The 22,336-nt window shown below is 39.1% G+C and overlaps 1 protein-coding gene across 5 annotated transcripts in view; it reads left to right on the forward strand.

Annotated features, from left to right (window-relative positions):
- Window positions 1–1,825: 1,825 nt before the first annotated feature.
- The window catches only part of LOC107655210 (transcription factor E2-alpha-like), a 24,099-nt gene continuing 3,588 nt past the window's right edge, over window positions 1,826–22,336 (forward strand). The window contains exons 1-19 of one of the 5 annotated variants that reach the window (XM_016442637.1): window positions 1,831–1,907; window positions 5,663–5,759; window positions 7,219–7,291; window positions 10,975–11,036; window positions 11,129–11,201; window positions 11,468–11,508; window positions 11,615–11,747; window positions 11,840–11,886; window positions 15,232–15,331; window positions 15,596–15,732; window positions 15,823–15,919; window positions 16,162–16,220; window positions 16,382–16,457; window positions 16,702–16,778; window positions 18,126–18,329; window positions 19,058–19,169; window positions 19,294–19,441; window positions 19,709–19,762; window positions 21,536–21,762. In XM_016442637.1, coding sequence (XP_016298123.1) covers window positions 5,685–5,759; window positions 7,219–7,291; window positions 10,975–11,036; window positions 11,129–11,201; window positions 11,468–11,508; window positions 11,615–11,747; window positions 11,840–11,886; window positions 15,232–15,331; window positions 15,596–15,732; window positions 15,823–15,919; window positions 16,162–16,220; window positions 16,382–16,457; window positions 16,702–16,778; window positions 18,126–18,329; window positions 19,058–19,169; window positions 19,294–19,441; window positions 19,709–19,762; window positions 21,536–21,762 — 1,795 coding nt within the window. In that variant the 5' untranslated portion in view covers window positions 1,831–1,907; window positions 5,663–5,684. Of the gene's footprint in view, window positions 1,908–5,662; window positions 5,760–7,218; window positions 7,292–10,974; window positions 11,037–11,128; window positions 11,202–11,467; window positions 11,509–11,614; window positions 11,748–11,839; window positions 11,887–15,231; window positions 15,332–15,595; window positions 15,733–15,822; window positions 15,920–16,161; window positions 16,221–16,381; window positions 16,458–16,701; window positions 16,779–18,125; window positions 18,330–19,057; window positions 19,170–19,293; window positions 19,442–19,708; window positions 19,763–21,535; window positions 21,763–22,336 lie in introns of all 5 variants that reach the window. The other 4 variants (XM_016442638.1, XM_016442639.1, XM_016442641.1 and 1 more) reach the window with 4 other exon arrangements.

Genomic DNA, 22,336 nt, shown 5'->3' on the forward strand with positions numbered 1-22,336 from the left:
TGTGTTTCGTTGTGAAAGCGAAACTACTGTTTGGCCTTCCAAAAGAGCACACGACTAGAAATCAGTGGTTAAGTTGTATTTACAACACTGTTCCAGAACACTTCAACCCAAATATTCAGATGTGTGCAGCACATTTTATGGAGGACTGTTTCCTGATCCTGGGAGAGTAGACTACAATGCCGGCTGTTCTGACTCACAGACTGTAAGTACGTTTTTTATATTTAAAGAATTTGCCACTGACGATTCAAACGCGAGTTTTGAGCAGTGTAGAGTAGCGTTTGTAGTTTGTCATTTCTCCGAACACAAATGCAGACATGGTTTTATGTTTACACGATGCAACGCAACGCAAAAATCGACGCGTTTCAGAAAGGCGGGGCATAGAGGAGAAACAATAATGTACAGTATGTGGAAAATAATGTGTTTTTTTTTACTTTAAACCACATAAACACATTTCATTACACCAAATACACAAAATAATGTTATTTTTAGCAACATCATATGACCCCTTTAAGGATTTATGCAACTTTGCCAAGTTAGTTGGTAGTGTAAATTGTACATGTAGGCTATTTGTATGATAGCCACTGAATAATAATACTGCTCAATAATAATACTGCTCAAGAATGTTAAATGTAATATGTAATATATGATATGGTTATTTATGTCATGTATTTGGACAAAAATGTAATTCATTACTGTTACCAGTCACGTGAGGCAAAAAATAATTAAATATCAACTTTTAACTGGATACTGAAATGCAAAGTAATCAGAAGTAATCACTACTTCTGTTTGAAGGCTTCTTATTAGAACAATAAAGGCAGATGTCATGTAATGTTTACAACTTACCTTAGCAAAGTCTTACCTTAAGAACAAATGGTGTGACCAAATCAAGTACAGATTCAGTTACAAACTAACTAGTAGTCACTAAGCCCCCAATGTGAACTTAGTGTTTTTTCATTCAAACTGAAGGATATTAAAGTCTGTTTGAATGTTACCGTTGGCGAGTAGCCAAACCAAATGAAATAATTCTAACAGAAATTGGTTAAGTAAACAAATAAAAACGTAATATTCCTAACGTTTATGCGTCCAACTGTGAATACTCTTTTACGAGCGTTTTTAGCCAAAGTAGCGATACAGCGCGCGGGCGTCGACATTAACCAGACTAATAAAATGATGTCACGCAGGCTGCGCTCTAGCCCCTTCAGTCAGCCTCACTGAACACACAATGTCGTCATGAAAGGGGCGGGTCTGGAGTGACTATACGTGTGGCCATTGGACATTCCAACTGCCTGTCACTTTTTGTCGCCTTTCTATTGGCTACTAGCATGTGGGTTTATCTCTCCATCTCTTGCTGCTCTTGTATAAATGCCGCTTACTTTTCTACCATCAACCTCCGCCGGATATTATAGTTCCTATTTTAAATTATGTTCCCCTTAAACTACACCTATTAAATCTTGTCTGAATAATGATTAACAACCATTCTGCGCGTTCTGACCAATCCGTGTTTTTTTAATCGGTAGACCTTGTCGAAAAAACTCTTGACTCCCCTGGGCACATGAAACTGAACACCCGAGCGTTTGTGGCCCCTCTTTCCATGCGGAGGAATACATTGTTGCTGCTCACAATGTGTGGATGGAGGTGGTCAAGATGTCTACTAGAAGAATGAATTCACCTCAATTGTAACAACATAAAGGAAGTCGTGGCGCGGGATTGTTTGGATACCGACCCGCAACATTGTATTTATGACGTTGGCGTTTTGTAGGAGGATGTCAAAGGAGGAATAACACACATTGTTGCGCCTATCAGCCTTAAATGCGCCGTGCTTCAAATTCTTTCAAGTTTTATGGTTTTTCCCTACGAGATTCAACCTTTCTTTTTACTGCTGGATGTAAAACAACTGATAAACAAAGGTAAAGCTTATTGCCTTTTGTCGTATTTTACTGGGTTACTAAGTTTAATTATTTAAGTCTCATATTTACATCATAGAAATCACATAATTGCATATTGAAGTTCCATTTAGCAAGTTTTAGGGATGTGTGCTTATGAAAGTGGGGGGGGGGTGCAGTTTTTTTCTTGCTTAGAGGCTGTGGTGTTGGTGGAAGTCCTGCCCAGTTTTGTGCTGGTGGTCTTTAACCCAGTTCTATCCTTACAGAAATGACTCCTTTGTCCTTTTATCAAAGTAATGATTAGTTTTGTGGGGCGCTTATGAGTTTAAGTGACTAGTTAAGAGCGAGCTGTCAGTGCACATTTAAATGACAAATAACTAATGGCTGAAAGTTACTTTAATTGGTTGGACTTGTTAGAATGTACAATTTCCTACTGAACTTAAGCACCGGGTTGAAGTGTGTTGTATCCAGGTTTGCTTTTCATAAAAACCTTTGGATAATTCAGTTACTTAAACCCTATTCGCACGGGACTAGTATTACCTGGTGACCTCCAGTCATTTGTAATAATTGCGGAGGTTGTCTGTGATCTTAATCCCGTGCGAATCGGCCATGTCTGTAATTTGTAAAGTAAAAATTCCCCCGCAAAAGACCTACCATATTTCGCCGAACACCGAGGTCCTGTGATAATATTAATCCCGTGCGAATCGGCCATGTCTGTAATTTGTAAAGTAAAAATTCCCCCGCAAAAGACCTACCATATTTCGCCGAACACCGAGGTCCTGTGATAATATTAATCCCGTGCGAATAGGGCTTTAGTTGAATATTTTTTGGCAGGAAATACCTCGCCCCCCACCCCCACTCGCCTTCATCAACTCGCGAGTCTCTTGAGGAAAAGTTGACATTTTGTAGCGGTACTTTTATTAACTTTTGCTTAATCCCCAGCCAAGCTTGTACATTTATCTCACAACTCATGAATAATTGAGATTGTCGGCTCTACGGCTGGTTAATATATTGATAATAATGCCGCCCTTATCAAAAGTACGTGCTCGCGATCAATGTGGCCTATCTGTTTTCGAAATGGTTAAGCTATCGGAATACAATAAGTTTACAACTGAGAATAAATATTGACATTGTTCATGTCTGGATGAAGCTTAGTCCTAGTTACACAAAGAAAGGGACGTGACTGACCTCTAGTTTAAACGTGTCTGCACATTCAGCAATTGAGATGGGTTTTAAAATAGACATATAGGCTACATATATATGTATATGTATTTTCAGTGTTGGGGTAACGCATTACAAGTAACGCGAGTTACGTAATCAGATTACTTTTTTCAAGTAACTAGTAAAGTAACGCATTACTTTCCATAAAAAGTAACTAAGTAACGTAATTAGTTACTTTTGTATGGAGTAACGCAATATTGTAATGCATTACTTTTAAAAGTAACTTTCCCCAACACTGTGTATTTTACGCATTTTTATTCATAACGTGGATTTTGTTCGGGTAGCCTACATTAAATTTGTGGTTTAGTGGTAACACTGTTGCGCTCTCTCTTACAACTAACCAACCACCAATGGCTGCAGTGATACCGGACTAAAGATACTATTTACCTTTTAACTACGAAATACGTTTTAAAACTTGTGTTTGGCCTTGTTTTTAGTGTCCCCTTATTAATTTCTCTTTGTCGTGTATGTGTGTGTGTGAGAGAGAGACAGAGAGAGAGAGAGAGAGAGAGAGAGACCTTTACCGTTAGGGATGGAAATTGTAAGGAATTGAACGATTCTGCTCCAGTTCTTCTCATAATCATTTCTTGGCGATTTTAATTATTTATTAAATAATATCTGGAAAACATGTTTATTGCATTTACAGCCTTAGGTAGTTTTTTTTTTTTTTTTTTTTTTTGGCAAATTATGCGACCATTTCAGATTTCAGCAGAACCGACATAAATAAATGTACATCTCTCGCATAGGTGTTTATTTACAGACTTTTAGAACTCTCATGAATGCATCATAAAACTGGCTCTAATTTTAATGCAAATGGCAAACAAACAAAAAGGTGGTAACCGGTTTCATTCATTATTTATATAGCCTAGAATATACCTACATGATGTGTAGGCCTTATCTTATTTGCACGTTGTCATACGAACAACCAGTCATTAATTATGTTTATTTAAATTATTGTTTTATTTCAAATCAGACTTAACTAAATAAATAACTAGGGGTTAAGTAAGTAAGTGAGTTAGAGTAATTCATTAACAGCTCCGACTGATTCATAAGTGTTTTCGATCCACTATACAGAACCGGTTCATAAGAATAATTCGTTCGGAAATCGAATTGCACTGGTGCTACTGTATTTTTTGAATCACTTAAAAGAATCGACTCTTAGAGTCACTCGTTCAGGAATCGGATTAGACTGGTCGCGCTGTATGTTTAATGCTCTAGATAAAATGAATAATAGGAAATGCTGTCAGATCACCGTGGTCTGCATGATCAAAAAGTGCTAAATTAATTGTAAATCATAAATAATTCGCTTCCGTTTTTTAAAATATAAAAATGAACCGGCTCTCGATTCCCAACCCTAATAGGCTACTATATGGCCTTCACCTCATTGGACAACCAGGGCTGTTTATACCAGTTACAATCGCTCCATGTCTCTCGTATCTGAGACGTTTGTCACATTTTACATGGAAATATGTTAGTATACTGAGTAAAATATATTTTTTACCTGTGTTTTGGCTTTGTTTTGGTTGGCAAAGGCTTGAGGGGGATTTGGGCCCTCTGTTACTATCTTTGTCTTTTTACTAAGGGGCCACATTCTGTATGTTTTCATTTAGCTGTTTTTGTTTGGGAGTTGAAAAAGCAGTGTGAATAATATGTACTGTACTTGCAAGGTGTAAAAACACTTTTTTTTTTTGCCATTGGCTTGTAATGGTGTTATAATCAGACCGCTAAAGAGAAGCTAATGGTTAATAAGCAGGACTGCTAAAGCACACCACCTGTTTGCATCAAATAGCATACAGGATGTTTTTGAGAAAAAGTTTCTCATTTACCAATATTTGGCAATTTCATTGTATTTTAGCAAAATAGTAACTTTTAAACATTTTACTGCAGTTGGTGGTTGTATAAAATTTTCCCACCTTGTTTGATGGTCTGCTTTTATGCAAATCAACTGGCCAGATAATTATAAATCATACACAGAACAGATATGTACAATAAGTTAAGAACATTGATTTGCATGTTCCATGTACTGATATCATGGTTTCATGGAAACTTATTGACTGGTGATTGCATTTAGTTTCATTGCTGTGCTGATGTTGCATAACACAACAATATTAATAATAAGATTGACTGATGTTATAGAAGGACTGGCTCTTTGAAAACAAAATGTTTGTCCTGTAATGCTTTTTTGGCTGTTTCATTGTAGCACAAGACTAATTGTAGTGTGTAAAACATACAGGATGACTTTGGCCAAATTAATTATCAGGCAAGTTTTAGATTTACGATTAAAATCTTGGACAAGATAATAACTTGGCAGTGGCTGTTTGTGAAACCTCCTGAAGCGATTCATAGTTAGTTAATTAAAATTAGTCTAATTTTTCATTTGAGACATGGAAATGCTGGTAATATACTCTTTAAGAGATATGTATATTATAAGTACGACACATTTTCATTTATATCTACCATTCCATACGAGGACACTCGACTTTCATCACTGCTTTTCTCATTCTGGTCTTTAGACAGCTCACCCCAGCTGTGTCTCTCTCTCTGGCTTTCTCCTGCAGGGTGCTTTAAAGACAGAGGGGTATGAACGAGCCTCACCAGAGAATGGCTACAGTGGGAACAGATAAAGAACTCAGTGACCTGTTGGATTTCAGTGCGGTAAGGAAGAGAGTATGGAGTCTTTGTTATTAGTCTGGACAAAAACGCTCTCTCGTAAAGAATCATTTTATGATTCCTTATTCACTTTGACTAAATCTGACCTTGTAGTCAGAGGATAGCAGTTTTTCTTCATACCACTTCAAACTGATCGAATCTCATGTCACAATGCCTGCTGTGTTGTTGGTGGCTATAAACATTATAATGAATCTTTAAATCATGTGCAATCTCCAATTAGTTCCTGAGAAGTGTGGTTTGCCATTTGAAACATCTCCAGCATAATAACCATCACTCAATCCTCTCTTATCCTTATCCTTCCATTTATTATTCTCATTTCACCTGTTGTTAAAATGTGATTATTCTTGGCGGTCATGCTATCCTAAATAGCATTAAAAAATAGGGAATATAAAAATGTTAATCGCTTGATTCATTGAATGACTCGACCATGCTTAATTTATTGCATTGGAAAATTGCCATCTACTGAAGCAGCTAATCAATTAAGACAATACATTGATAATCAGACGTGACAGACCAAATGCATTATGATCTCACATCTAATTACAAATTGTTGATGGTTTAGTTACTCCCTCATATCGCATTCATTTTCCAGCCTTGAACCTTTGTCAAAAACCAAAGGATTTGCAGATTATGCGTTTGATATCTTCTTTCTTATTGTGTAAAAGGTGTTTCACATTGTGAAAAATGTCTACCACACCAGAAAGTCCCTCTCATGCACCATGCAAGGCCAGCACTGTTGCTGCTTACGGGTTTTTCTTTGCACTTCAAAAACAAAGAGACATCATCCGTCCATGTAAACGGGTCCTCTTCTGTCCTTTCCGTGAAACCCTGAATTCTTTGTAGTACAAGACAAGATGCTTCTTCAAAGAGCCATACTACTTTGTGAGAAAGGGTTTCTTTCAGATCGAACCATTTTAGTGGGTTGTATCTGCAAAAATTGACGTGACCTTTAGCATTACGCCCCATTCACACGGGGCCTCGGCATCAACGACTCTCGTTTACTTTGAATGGAGTGACGTCAAGCGTTGCCGAACTGAATTGTGGGTCCGTTGCGTCGCGTCGGGTCCGTTGCTCTCAGCAGAAGTTGAAAACTTTTCAACTTTTCATGCGCCAACGCAGGCGTCAGCCAATCAAATCGCCTTATGCAAATACCCTGGTGCAGACGCTAGCCAATCGCGATCATGCAACACCAGAAAACTAATGTGATTGGTTGTTGTCACTATGACGGTCGCACCAGCACCAAGCTTCAGAAACGCCCTCCATCAAGCACCGACGCCCCATATGAATGTACCGTTAAACTTTTGAACGAGGTAAGCTTGACGTCACAGCGTGAATCCCCAATAATGCTGAAAAATCGCTGTCTGTGGACACCTGTTGATGTGAGTTTGTCGTGATATGCTACTATGCTTAAACTTGAGTTCTGCTTCTTATTTTTCTGCCATAGATGTTTGCACCCCCTGTGGCTAATGGGAAGAACAGACCAACCACACTTGCTAGCAGTCAATTTAGTGGTTCAGGTAAGTCTAAACACATGCCTTTTCCCGTTTAGAGAGGAATGTCACATATTGCTTGAATTTGCCATATTTGTGCATTTCATAAGTTTAAAGCGGTGTTCTTTATAGCAGTGGAGATGTTTGGGCCAGTTGCTAAGTGCTCGTTCCTCTCAACAGAAGAAGAGGACATGCTTCTTCTTGTTTTCCTAAACCCCCTCTTTTATGAATTCACCGTAGTATAGAGTCAAAGCTTGGGGCAGTTTGGATCCCTTTGAACTGGTTGTTCAGTTGAAGCACCTATTGCACAAACTTGTACATCGTAAAAACTTTGTTAGGTCAAGAGGAGTGACTGATTTGGTTGGATTGCTCTTCATAATCATGTTTGTGTCCAGAACATTTTAACAGCCCAAAACATCTCTTTGTCATTTAAAAAGTATGTTTTTTTTTGCTTTGTTTGTATGTTTGCCATTATTTACTTTATAACTAGTTGCATATCACACTCACAAAAGTGTTATTTATGCGACCATTGTTGGCTTGTGTTGCTCCAGTTAAGATTGTTTCAGAAGCTGTCAAAGGCATGAACGATCCATGCGTTTCTCTTCAAGTCTTTCTTTCAAGTCTGTCTGTCTCCCAATCGACACTCCAAACATTAGCCTTGAATAAGAACAATATGAGAACAAAGACTTAAATAAAGGCCTTACGGTCTCCAAATGATTCCCCCACCCCACTGCATAAAACACTCCTCCCCCCACACAAGAAAACACTTTCTCCCCCTGCCAACTGACAGGAAATGGACTCTCTCTGAAACAAAGCTCTCTCATACCTCCCACCACCCCGCAGGAGGCCCACATGAAAACAGCAAAAGAAACACTGTGAAAGATCACCAGCTTCACTCTCGGTCTGTGGCAGCCTAAAGTGCCAGTTACATAGTAGGGCCAAGCTAATGTCTCAGTTTGAGATTTTTATTGCAAGAGCTACTTGACACAGAGGTGACCCCGATTGTTAAATCTGTCACTTGTGAGATGCTTCTAGAAGGTCTCCACATCAGCCTCACCCTGTGAACTCGGTATCACAGGCTATGACATGTACTTAGGCTACGTCCACATGAAGACAGAGCTTTCCCTATCCTATCTTTTTTTCCCCTCGTCTCAAGAAATATCTGTCCACACGAAACCAACACAAAATTATGTAGTATACATGCCAGACCAGTATGTGGTGCTGTAATTCTGCCACAGAGATACACTAAAAACGGAGAAGAAGACTTGGACTATGTGCATAAACCTTGCACGCGGTAGACAAACGAACATGGAACAATACAGTTATTAATCTGTGTTAATGTTAGTTAATAAAAAGACAATCGTTCAGTGTTTGTTCATGTTTTTGTTGCTGTTACATGACGTGACGTAGCGGTGTCTGACTAGGGGCGAGACGTGGGCTGATGGCATCATCATCACAGAAAATATACGGATTCGCTGTACACACAAAAACGCAAGGGCGTCGTTTTCAGATTTATCCACTCTGGGACCCGGTTTCAAAAAATATCAGTTTCACTCTCCCAAAATGCCAGATCCGTCTGGACGAAAGCCTATACGATACAAAATGTATGCGTATACAGCTAAACGCGTCTCCGTGTGGACGGGGCCGTAGATTCGCTATTGAAAAGCAAAGGTCCAAGGGACAGTTCCTCAGCGTTATTAATTTAAACTCTTAAAGGAATTATGAGTTCAGTACGTTAAGCTATGTCGGCATAGTTTGTGAACATATTCTCAATTACCACAAAAAATAATTTTAACTCGACCCTCAATTGTTGTTGTTTTTTTATTATTTGCAATTTATCCAACTAATCTGTACATTCAAAACCTTGTATTTTAACATTTATTGTATTGACTTGTCCTTTACTATTTTATTTTACTTTTAAAGAATTAAGGGACAAAGGACATTTTATTTTCTGTGGTAACATGTCACAAATGCTGTTGATAGAGCTTGGCATTTATTGAACCTAGAACATTCCTTGAAGATCATAAAAAGTATTGCACATTAACAAAAGCTGTGATCTTGACTTCTTTGCATGGACTGGATTGCTTTTCAATTTTAAACCGTTGGTCAGGAGTTCAACTTCTGACTGTCCTCTACTATTCAAGCTGACCATCCACAAAGTAAGGACGTGTTTAAAGGAAGCAGTGGCCTTCAGAAGTGCATCTGTTCCTCAAGACAAAAGTGCTTGGGAGGGTGCTAATTACATTAAGCCATCTCCTCCCCCTCCTTGGGCATAGCCATGGTGTTTGCGGGATTTTTTGCATGGGAGGACTTCACCAGGCGTCCTCTCGCTCACCTCCACAGCTGCCCAACACATCACCCACTGAGGACAGCGTTAGGACAGGACAGAGCCCATTTCCCCCCTGGTCACACCCTTGAGATGCGAGCACATTTACACACACACCTCAAGTTATTGCTTCACTTTTGATATTTGCTGCCATCTGAACTTGAATAATGGCATGCTGTGTAACTGATGTATTTGAAGGAGTGTATAAAGGAAATGATCTTTCCTCAACGCAGGAAATGGAATCAGTTCCTGCATGACTGAATGTCAGATTTGTCTTTGTAGAATTGCATTTTGATGCTTCCAGCAAATAAGTGGCCAATAACTCAAAATATAAATCACATTGTATCCTTAAATAAAGCCATTTTGTATATACAAAACTAATTTGCCAGAAAAAGCACCAGTTTAGTTTGGAAAAATGGTAATTCATAAAAAAACATTCTACCATTGTAACAGTGTTGACAGATCCAATCCAAACCATTCCCCATGTTAAACATCTTATCTGGTCCTTCTGCATCTGAATCTGTATCTCTGCCACTTCATTTTCCCCACGTAAGATGATTCTGCCAGGGAGATTCTTTCACTCACTCACTCAGTGCCCACTTGTTTTCCCATGCTGTCTGCGTGGGCTCCATAGATCACGGCTGTCAATGTGGATGTTGCTATTTGCTCTGCTTTGTTAGCTTCATCACTCATGCTCAGCCTTCAGTGGCCGCTCTGGCTGAGACCCCCTCTTCTCTCACACATTTTTAATTCAACCTAAAAAAAAAAAAATCTAAAGGAGAATATGAATATTCATAAACCAACTGCATTAATATGCACAATTATGCAAATCAGCATGCAATTAAGCCATGTGTCTTTGGAGAGCATTGCATTAAGGCATAAGACAGGAGGCAGAGGGGAATGCTTTATGAGGAATTTCTGCTCCAGTACACTTTGAAATGTTGCCGCAATGTTTTTGATGGCAATGAAGAGAACCATTTAACACTCCGTATCCTGTATGTCTTGAGACCTGTGTTGTCCCTATGGGTGTCCACTCCCAAATGTACAATGATGCTAATTTCGCAATTCTATGATCAGCCTGTTTTTGTTCTGCTTGCCGTGACCCCCCCCCAAAAAAAAAAACTTGTCTTAATGAGATCCAGGGCTGAATGAATGCCCCCTTTATGGTCAGTGATGTTGAAGCTTGCTGAATGACATGGATATTAGTGTGGTGTGATGGTTTTGGATGAGATCCAGAGGCTGTCTGACAAGCACAGAACCAGCCACCAAATGTCCAAAGGCCTTAATGCATGAAAAGAGAATTAAAATGGGCCTTGATGTGAAGATTTAGTGCATGCCAAAATTGCAGTATTGGTCTGACAGTATGTGATCACTTGCTTTGTAGGTATGGAAGAACGTAGTAGTCCCTGGGCTGCTGGAGAGCAGAACAGTCCCTCTTTTAACCAGGTAGAGGTAGACCCAGTGCCTTGTTTGTGGTCTAAAGGTGTTGTTGGGACATGTTTTATAGTTTTGACCTGCTTCTGTCTTGGTTTGTCCAGAACTATGGAGAAGGCTCACACTACAATGAACACAATGGACTATCTTCCCCATTCCTTGGCACAGGAATTAGTGGTGAGTTTTACCAATGTTTGGTGGGTTGACCTCAAAGCTGCCGATGTAGAAACTGCCCCATGTGTTGCCCTGGAAGTTGTTCAGGGTAGTCGAGCTCCTCTTTGGCCTCCGCAAGCGGATTCACTCTTAACCTCCATGTTGTGTCATTGACTTCTGATTTCTTCCAATAATTGTAACATTTGGACTTTATTTGAAGTGTTGAGTGAGATTGGTTCACTCAGATTTCAAATGTATTTGCTCATAATGCCAACTATTTTTACTTGCAGGAAAGAATGAAAGGGGTCCTTACTCTTCCTTTGGGGGCCAGGTCAGTTGAATCAAGTCTTGAGCAACTCCTGAAAGTGCTTTAGTCACTTGCTTGACATCATGCTCTAACTTTTGACTTAAATCCGCCATCTTGTTGTTCCTTATAGCCAGGGTTCCTGCCCTCAGACATCACCATGCCTTCTGCAGATGCCATGTCTCCATCCGGACTGAAGTCTGGCTCACAGTTTTACCAGTCATACCCCAACAACCCCCGGAGACGCCCCTCAGATGGAAGCATGGGTAAATAACTTACAACATTTACTAGACTTGCATCAGATTAGTCGGTATGGAAAGAAAGAGTACCTTTGTGTATGCTTTGATCTCTTTCACAGATCCCCAACCAAAAAAAATCAGGAAGCCGCCAGGACTACCATCTTCAGTGAGTGAACTTTCTGAAATATTCTTACTTGTTTCCCAATAAAAGTATTTCATTACAACCTCAATTTAATGATCAGAATTGTGAGGAATTACACAGATGTTAAAGGGTTAGTGCACCCAAAAATGAAAATTAGCCTGTGTTTTACTCACCCTCAAAGCATCCTAGGTATATGTGACTTTCTTCTTTCAGACGAATCCAATCGGAGTTATATTTAAAAATTGTCCTGGCCCCTCCAAGCCTTTCAATAGGGGTAAGCGAGTGTTGGTTGTCAACAGTTCAGAAGACGTGAAATAAAGTGCACACATCCGTAATAAAACGTCCCTCACTCAGCTCCGGGGCATGAATAAAGGCCTCCTGTAGGGAATCCATGCATTTTTGTAAGATAAATCAAACGTAATAAACACTTTTTTTCTCACTTCCGCTGACTGTGGTACGCAGAAGTCGTTCAGGCGGATGACGTAAGACATAGGCGTCGTGCACGTGCCTCTGTGAAATGCAGGAGCAAAGGAAACAAAGTTTCCTTACTTCAGTAAAGGAAAACCAGTCTCCTCTTGACTTATATTGAAATCCTCCGACATTTTTATTTACAAATCCTCGTTTTGTGCTTCTAATTCATGACCAGCGTTTTGTTTTGATCTGTCTCCGCGTTCGTCACTAATCACGCAACGTTGACGTCTTACGTCATCCGCCTGGATGTTTTCCACGTACGACAGTTCATGCCCCGGAGCTGTGTGAGGGACGTTTTATTACGGATGCACGCACTTTATTTCACGTCTTCTGAACTTTTAACAACCAACACCCGCTTACCCCCATTGAAAGGCTTGGAGGGGCCAGGACAATTTTGAATATAACTCAGATTGGAATCGTCTGAAAGAAGAAAGTCACATACACCTAGGATGCTTTGAGGGTGAGTAAAACACAGGCTAATTTTCATTTTTGGGTGAACTAACCCTTTAAGTAAGCAAAGTCCTGCTTACATGATGTTGCAGCCATTTGTGGCATCTGAAATGGTTTGACATTAGTCCAAAAGTTTAGCTCCAACACCTTTCAACACATCTGCCTGGACATTTTTTAGTAATAAATTATGCAGGAAGGTTCCAGACCTCATTCAGAGTAGAAACATTTTTAATATGACGTGAACAAACGAGAACATGGTTGTGAGGGGTAGATGTCCTCAGAGATTTTGCTGTTGTGTCAAATGGTTAGCGAACAAAACATTTAAGGCACATCCTTCCAAAAACATTATAGTTGACAGACTTTTGATTGAACAGGTTATTTAATTTGCGTCAAAATAAAAAGATGTCTACCATGACTAAGGTCCATAATATTTCGGAACCTTTGACCATTGCAAATCAGCGTTAAAGGGTTAGTTCACCCAAAAATGAAAATTCTGTCATTAATTACTCACCCTCATGTCAGCTGCGTCACGCGGATACGTTGTTTTAGTTCAAATCAAAGCGTAAACAATGTAGAAAACGTATCCGCGTGACGCAGCTGACACAGAATAGTATACGCTGTTTACGTTCAGTGGATATTCTCCAAAATGGCACCAGGGTGACGCGGAGGAGACAAATTGTTGAATAAAGTCGTTGTTTTTGTTTTCTTTGTGTACAAAAAGTATTCTCGTAGCTTCGTAAAATTACGGTTGAACCCCTGATGTCACATGGATTATTTTACCGATCTCCTTGCTACGTTTCTGGACCTTGATCGTGGTAATTACATTGCTGTCTATGGGAGGGTCAGAGAGCTCTCAGATTCCATCAAAAATATCTTAATTTGTGTTCCGAAGATGAACGGAGGTCTTACCGGTTTAGAACGACATGAGGGTGAGTAATTAATGACAGAATTTTCATTTTTGGGTGAACTAACCCTTTAACTTGAACAAACATGCAAGGAGCCATACCCCTTTTATTGAGTCATGGGAAGAGGAACTGTTGTTTCTTAGTCTAAATCCACATAAGCTCAACACTTTGCCCTCTAAACCCCCTCCTCAAACACGATCCTTCAGATTTGCCCATGCTAGACCTTATCCTCCCCCTCTTCCAAAGTGACCCAGTTGTGAGTCCCCTTGCACCTCTCTCTCTCTCTCTCGTGCTTGTCTTAGCTCAGATTAATGAGCTAGGCTTCTGATGAGCTAGGGTTCTAGCTCCTGCTGAATCCCACTCTACGGCTCAGTATAACTTCCTCTTGTGCATGCCACAGCATTATATTACCCTAATGATTGTACCAATGCTCACCTGCTACCTTTAGCATGCTTTTCGGATATTTAAAAAAATTCAAAGTTTAAATCCACCTTTGGCTAAGCACTAAAGGATATTGATCCTTAACTTGTCTGGGCTTGCCTTGATCTTCTGAAGTGCATCAACAAATCATTGTGAGGATGTGTTTCCTGGTGAACTTGAGAGAAGAGGGCCATTTGCAGGTTTTTTTTTTCCCTCCCTCATTTGTTCTTTTATGTGGTTTCTACATAATGGACCAGTCTATTTTGCTCCACTCCTACCACTTCTTCAGTAAGACCTCTCCCCCCACTGTTCTCACCCCTCCCCTCTTCAGCCCAGCTGCCTGTGGAGTTGGACAGGCTCCAGAAGTAGGCAGATGGCTCTGTAATTAGAAGTGCATCTCTCCATTCCCATCCCACTTCTCCCTGTTAAATCAAATTACAGGCAAAAGAGAAATATCGCTTTGCTGGATTTGTATTCTCCGCTGGCCCGAGACCCACCCGCCCGCCAGCGCCCCCTCCCTCCCAAACACTCGCTCATGTATGCGCACACACAGACAAACATACAAATCACACGTGTTAAGACGTGCATGTTGGGGAATACGCTGTATGGAGGTATGCCTCGGGTCTCCTGAATTCATATGAATTTCTGATCATCATTCAGTTTCATTTATCGGTTCCAGATAATTTTAGTATTACTATTATAAACAGTACAAATATCTATTTTTTTTTCCATTTCACTGTTATGGAATATGTCATTACCCAGTGTGCTTGGCTTGATTTGGACTCACTCTTAGTGTTGTGCTCCCTGTAGCTGTCCTCCCTCTCCTTTTTTGGCTCATGGGAGTGCGAGAGGAAGCGCTGACTGTGCCATGAGATGGCCGTGGCGCATTTCCCAGCATGCTCTGTCCTCTGTCCCTGCCACTTTATATGAGGGGGCACTATGGAAACACGCGTCCACGTCATTTGTACCGAAAATCATGATGCGCTTGCCAGTTTCATGGGCTCCATATCAGTTGTGCATTCATGTGCAAGCGATTTGCTAGGGTTATTTTGTCCATATGATGCCTGTTACTATGAATGTTGTTTTTCTTTATGTCCTTCATGTACCTTGTTTCTAAACGCAGGTTTATGCCGCCACCTCTGGTGATGACTATATCCGTGATGGTGCTGCCTACCCAGGCTCCAAACCTGGCTCTGTGTACCCAGGATCTTTTTACATGCAAGGTATGTACATGGGGCAATAAAATCGTCTTTTCCATATCTAAAAACCCAATCTCCCCAAGCCATAAATGCTAATATTAATGTATATATAACTTGTTCATGGAGACAGATTAGGAATGACTAAGCAGTTATCTTGTAGTTTCGTTTGTTTGATTTGAAATTAGTAGCATGCACAAAGACATATGTTTCTTTGGAATATAATAGACGTCCACATAAGATCTTGTGCTGACTGTTATTGATCATTCCCAACTGCCTTTGTGTTCGCAGAGGGCCTACACTCCTCTTCGGACCCCTGGGCCCCCTCTGGATCCATAGGCCAGTCGGGATACACTGCTATGCTGGGGAATTCGCCACACATCAGTCAGCCAGGCTCCTTCTCTACGATAAACCCACAAGACAGGATGGTATGTCTTCTGAAAATTTCGAAGGTTTTAGAGAAGGGCTTAAATTGTGATTCAATTCTGAAGTTCCAATAACTGTGTTTATCTCCACAGAACTATCCCTTGCATGGAGCGGACGTGAATGGTTTCCATTCGGGCTCCGCGGGTTATAGCCACACATCCTCCATGAATGGATCCGACAGCATTTTGGGTAAATCACCTTCATGTTTTTAATTTAATGTCCTCTAGGTTGTGAAATGAGCTTGTAATTGGGTTGAGATTGGTACTTGAAGTTGATTCTTCTTGTGAAATCATTTTTGGCCTTGGACTAGTCTGAACTTGAACTGTAATCTTTCATTCAGACTTAGCCGATAGCAAATTATGGATCACTTGAATAGTTGTGACATTGATGTAATGAATGAAGTTAATAAGTACTCCCGTTCTCTACCACAGCAAGCAGAGGTTCAGTCACAAGCAGCTCAGGTGATGAGGTCGGAAAAGCTCTTGCTTCGGTGAGTGAGCTTTCATTAATCACCATGAAAGAGCATTTGGCCATGTGAAGTCAAAGATGGATAGCATTATTCAGACTTTCAGTGATCCCTTGGTTATAGATTATTATTAGCCATAGGAGAGCTTCACATTTAGTCATGTTCCATGTGTTTTTTATTGACAGATCTATCCTTCGGACCACAACAGCAACAACTTCTCCACTCCTTCCACTCCTGTGGGCTCCCCTCAGGGCATTGCAAGTAAGTCAGATAAGCTGTCAAAGCTTGATATGGTTCATTAGATCTGTTTGTGTTGAAAGGTACCAAGACAAAAATGGGTATGCAGAGGAAGAAGCCTGAAGAATCATAAATCATTATTTTTAGATTGATGGGCTTTGTGTAGGTTAAGGTGTGAATGTGAAGCTCTAGAGCGCCATCTGCTGTCATAGTGACATACCAGCATTCAGATGTTTCACATTTAGTCTATATATCATGTTCTCCTCAGCAGGTGCAGCACAGTGGTCGAGAGCTTCTGGCCAGGCTGCTCTGTCTCCTAACTATGAGGGTGGACTACATGCACTGGTAGGTTTATCCTTTTTGAATATTCCCACAATGTAAACACCTCAAGCTTCACTCTTCAATTAGACAAATATACAAGTGTTATTTTAGTATTATTTGTATAATTTTAAAATATTAATCAGTATTGTGATTTCGCTTTTATGGTTGGTTTTATTTAAAATTTTAGTTGTTGTTTTTTTTCTATTTAGCTTAAATAGATTTTTATTTCAGTTTTAGTAATTTTAGTACTTTTATTTGTGTTAGTTGCCAAGGCAACATTTCTAATTTTCGTTTAAGCTCAAGTTTTCCATCTAATATTCATATTTTATCTCAGCTAACAACAATTACTTTAATAGTTTGTTTTACTTAACAATAACACTGATGTACAACCACATTTAGCAATGTTAGCATTTAGCGTTTTTAGATTATATTTAAAAAAATGCAATTTAAACACATTAAATAAAATGTATTGTGTTCTAATATTATTATATTATTTATATGTTTGACTTTCTTAATGAATGTTTTTGGCCTCATTGTGTACAAATCATCTGTGCCTTTTATTCTATTTATTCTATTAAAGGCACAATATGTAAGATTTTTTTATTAAAATATCCAAAAACCAGTAGAACAGTGTTATATATTTTGCTGACTTGTGTACTTACATTATCCCAAATGTTTAGAAAGAATGTTTAAATCCAGAGAAATAAGCAATTTTATCTAGTGACACGGACCGTGTCCATAGTGTCATTGTGTCGCCTGCCAATGACGTCATAACCCCTCGATTTCCGGTTTTGTTTTGAAGAAAACATGGAAACACCAAAGACGCTTTAATATGTTGTGCCTTTTATTAGACAGGTGACGACCGCACAGAGTAGCATAATAACAGGACTTTCAAATGTATCTAGTATGATAAAACAGCGCTGCTTTACCCCACATACGCACGACCGGAAGGAGTGGAAGCAGTCGACTGTGGCATAATAAAAGCTCCGCTGCTTTTGAACCGTGTGTCACTCTCGTCTCTCATTAGCAATTGCTTCAGCGGCCTCGTTTCGCTTCAACAGCTTTTTGCCTCACTCTGCTTCATACTATGATGTTAATAAATCTTATAGAAAAGCTAATAGATTAGCTCATCCATGAACATGATTTCTGCCTGAGTCCCGTCGGATTGCTTCGGCTGTGGGGATGAAGACGACAATTCCCATGATTCCACACTCAGTCACGGCGTCATCAAACTACGCCTTTGTTTCTTTGTTTGTTTTGAATACGTGCCCTCTAGTGGTGAAAACTTACATATTGTACCTTTAAGTTCATAATTTAAAGGTATATACTTATGTATACTTTAAGGTAAATATCAATTATTTTTCTCCACAGCAGAACAAAATGGAAGACCGGCTGGAGGAGGCCATTCATGTGCTGCGAAGTCATGCGGTGGGTCAGGCCCCGGGATTTCCTGGAGCACATGCTGACGTGCACGGCCTACTGGGTGCCGTCTCCACACCCAGTGGATCTATGGGGGGTCTCCCTCAGGCCTACTCCAACCCAGGACTGCCCCTGAGCAACAGACACCCTGCCATGGTTAGTGCAGGCACTTAGTAGTATGATCCAAACAGATGGATAACACGAAATCCCATCCAAGGCATCATGTTTTTGGTAAATTGGTTCATTTGGGTGGTTTATTTCATTTAACTTTATAAAAAAACTGATTCAGTGATTTGAATTATCAGCTTGATGGCAATAGTTATAGCTATTGGCTGATAGTAATGCAAGTAGCAATGCATCATATTTTTAGTAAAATGAGCAAATATTATGTAAAAATAAGTGTTAATGTACACTTGTATATTATCTTCATTATACTTTATTTGAATGTGTCCTAGTTACGTTGTAATTACACAAAGTACTAAGCAATATTAATTGACAACATGTACTTACTATAGGGTTTGGTTTAAGGTTAGCTATCTGTAATTCTTTATAAAAGTAGTAATACTAGTACCCTGTTCACTAAATTATTATCATTATAGTAAGTACATGTAATGTGTAATAAGGACTCCGTGAAATAAAGTGTCTTAATATATTATTTAGTTTAATAATTCATATATATGTTTACTTTTTATTAGTTTTTCAGACCTTTTTTAAGTTTAATTTAACTACTGCATCTCGCTATAGTTTCAAATTAGCTTTACAAACACTGATTGCATGTCTCCAGTTTACAGCTGTATGTGGTATTGTGTAACACAAAACACTAGTAATGCACCTGTGGGTGTTGATATGTGCTAATTACTCTCCCTTGTTGCACTTGTCTGCAGGCTGGAAGCCATCATGATGACCATGCCTGCCTTCCTCCCAGCAGCACCCTGTTGCAGTCCGCTCATGCTTCAGGCACCCCACAGCCTGGAGGAGCACCAGAGGATTTTAGCAGTGAGCAGCAGTTTCAATTTCTCTTTCTGAACCAACCAAACATGTCAACAACAGATGCAAACGCTGAGAGTTGCGCGTGAGTTTCAGCGGGATGCATTTAACGATTTCCTGTCTCTGACTTCAGGTTTGCCCGGAGGCTTGGCCCACGCTATGCATTCGTCAAACAAACCTGACGTCAAGAGGAAAGACAAGGAGGAAGATGAGAACTCCTCTGTGGCCGATAAGTCTGAGGAAGAGAAGAAGGAAAGTAAACCGTCTCGCACCAGAACAAGGTACAAGATCGCTTTTTTTAGCATTGCCCTTAAATAATGGCTGAATGATTTTTGAACCAGAAATGCTCAACCACATGATGGTTTGAAGCAAATCTGCATTGCCTTAATTTGATTGCCAACAAAGGTCTATAAATTTCTGTTTGTTCAAATGTTTCTTCACATTGGGCCAGGCCTGATTTCAAAGTGTTTGGGCTTCCACAACACCCAAAATACCATGTTTTATAGTGTTCTACATCCCCCCTTCCCAAACTCTCACATTGTTTTCAGAAAGGAGGTGTTTACCCATCAAGTCCTTTCAGGTGTATCAGACCAGGGAGAAGAGTAAGTCTATCTCCCACCATAGAGTGCACACTTGATCGCTTTTAAACGTTAAATGTCTTTGTGTTATTGTGCACAAAATGATTTCAAAGCCATTGAAACACTAAAATGATTTTGGCACAGGTGGGACTCTCTCCTATATAGGACATTTTCATGATTGAAACTAGAATCGTCTGTTTTTCAATGCGCAGTTGGCTGCAAAATCAGCATATGAAGCTAAATTTATATAGATTTTTTAATATATATATATTTTTTATTATTATTTTTTACATTCATCTCTTGATCTAAAATGGGTTACTGATATTTCTATACTACAAATAAAAGGTTTGGACCCAAATTGTCATTCTATATCATCATCAAGAAATGGTGAAAATGATAATGAAGTCAGCAAAACTATGAAATAACATGAATGGAGGAAGTATACGAATTATGGGGTGCTTAACCATATTGAAGGAGTTTGCATGTATTCTGGACCCCAAACCTTTGAACAGTAGTGTATATAGATGCAAAATATTTCTCTACTAAAGCAATTTCACACATTAATGCATAACCGTTTTGATCAAAATGCATTAACCATGAGAAAACATTTGTCAGGTGTGTCCAATCTTTTGACTAGTACTGTATTTAAGAGATTTATAATAAGTAATTTATATTAATTTATACATATGAAGAGTTTGGTTCCAAAACGCGATAAACGCCATTTTTTTTTTTTTAAATTGAGTTTCCGCCAAAATCAGTATTGTATCTGGTCGGTATTGAAATGTCCATTTTTAATTTTACGCAAAATTCGATATCCGCCGAGTTATACTGTCATGTTTTCTCCCTTTTTTTCTTCCTCCCTTTGTCTCCCTTCTCTGCAGAATGCGATATATCCGCTCAACCAATCACAGCGCACCATTCCACGCACTCTAGACAGTAATGGCGGCGCTTTGAATACACCCGGCTTCCTAGTTTTCGTCATCCATTTTGTGCTTTGTGATCAACAAACAAACTTAGGGCTGCACGATAAATCGCATGTGATTGTCATGTGCATCTCGTAAGTAAAGCCGGTTCTGTGATTAGTATTGTTGTAATTAATTTATAGCATTAACAAGATGACCCGTTAAATTCATTTTGGGAGCGATAACTGATTGAATGTTTTTTTAGTCCAGTGCCTGTATATAAGATTAGTATTGACCAAGTTCAGAGGCTGTCATATGTGGATCAACTTACTTTGTTGTGTATTTTCAACAGTTTCAATATGAAAAATAACTTTTATATTGATTCAATAGATTTATTGCATTTTGGAAAAAAAAAAAAAAAAAAACGTGTCATGGATTTATTGTATTTTTTGGGGGAAAAAAATCAGTTTTTATAATAAATCTTTGAAAATCAAAATCTGGATTAGAATTTTTCATGTTATTATAACCTAAAGATGCTATGTGAAAGTTTGAAACAGAAATTAGTGGTTTTCATCTTGCCACTTTCTTGGTAAAGAAAACACATTTTTACTAAAATTAATCAAAATGGATTTATAGTGTTTTGGAGCCAAACTCTTCATATATATATATATATATATATATATACTATATATTTATAGTAATTTATATATTTATAAGTAATTTATGTACACAACTTTAGTATACTTGAGCAGGCACCTGGACTACAAAGCTTACATTTTAAAGATATTTTATAAAAATAAAATGATATTTTATTGGATTTTAATAAAATAAGTTTTCATTGTACAATTTTAAAAAATGGAATTGAAATGTTATTTATATTATTGTCTCTTCACAGTGAAGATGATGAGGATTTGCCGCCAGAGTTAAAGGTCGAGCGGGAGAAAGAGCGGCGAGTGGTCAACAACGCACGAGAGCGACTGCGTGTGCGTGACATCAATGAGGCCTTTAAAGAGTTGGGCCGCATGTGCCAGCTGCACCTGAGCAACGATAAACCCCAGACCAAACTGCTCATCCTGCACCAGGCCGTCAACGTGATCCTAAACCTGGAGCAACAAGTCCGTGGTGTGTTCTCATCCTTTTTTTTCTTTCTCCAATATATTTATTGAATATTTTCCAACTTTAACAAAAAACACATGAATATAAACCATAATCATAAAAAAAATAAAATAAAAAGTGTTTTCATCCTTAATACTGACATAAAACAGCATTTACTTGTATAATTTTATGAGTAATACTGAATATTCATGGGGAAATACGATAGGCCAGAACTTAAAGGGGTCATATGATGCGATTTCAATTTTTCCTTTCTCTTTGGAGTGTTACAAGCTCTTGGTGCATAAAGAAGATCTGTAAAGTTGCAAAGACTAAAGTCTCAAATCCAAAGAGATATTCTTTATAAAAGTTAAGAGTCAGCCACACCTACCTAAAACGGCTCGTTCTAACACATTACCTACGTCACTATCTGGGAAGATTTGCATAACGCCGCCCAAATGTTCACGCAAAGAAAGAAGGCGTAACTTTTATTCTCGCTGTAGTATTTTTGCTGCCACCGCCGCCATGTCGTGAAGACACTGTGTGTTTCGTTGTGAAAGCGAAACTACTTTGTTTGGCCTTCCAAAAGAGGACGATATCTGCT

This window comes from Sinocyclocheilus anshuiensis, unplaced genomic scaffold (assembly GCF_001515605.1).
Source record: "Sinocyclocheilus anshuiensis isolate Anshui unplaced genomic scaffold, SAMN03320099.WGS_v1.1 scaffold735, whole genome shotgun sequence".
Classification (NCBI taxonomy): Eukaryota; Metazoa; Chordata; class Actinopteri; order Cypriniformes; family Cyprinidae; genus Sinocyclocheilus; species Sinocyclocheilus anshuiensis.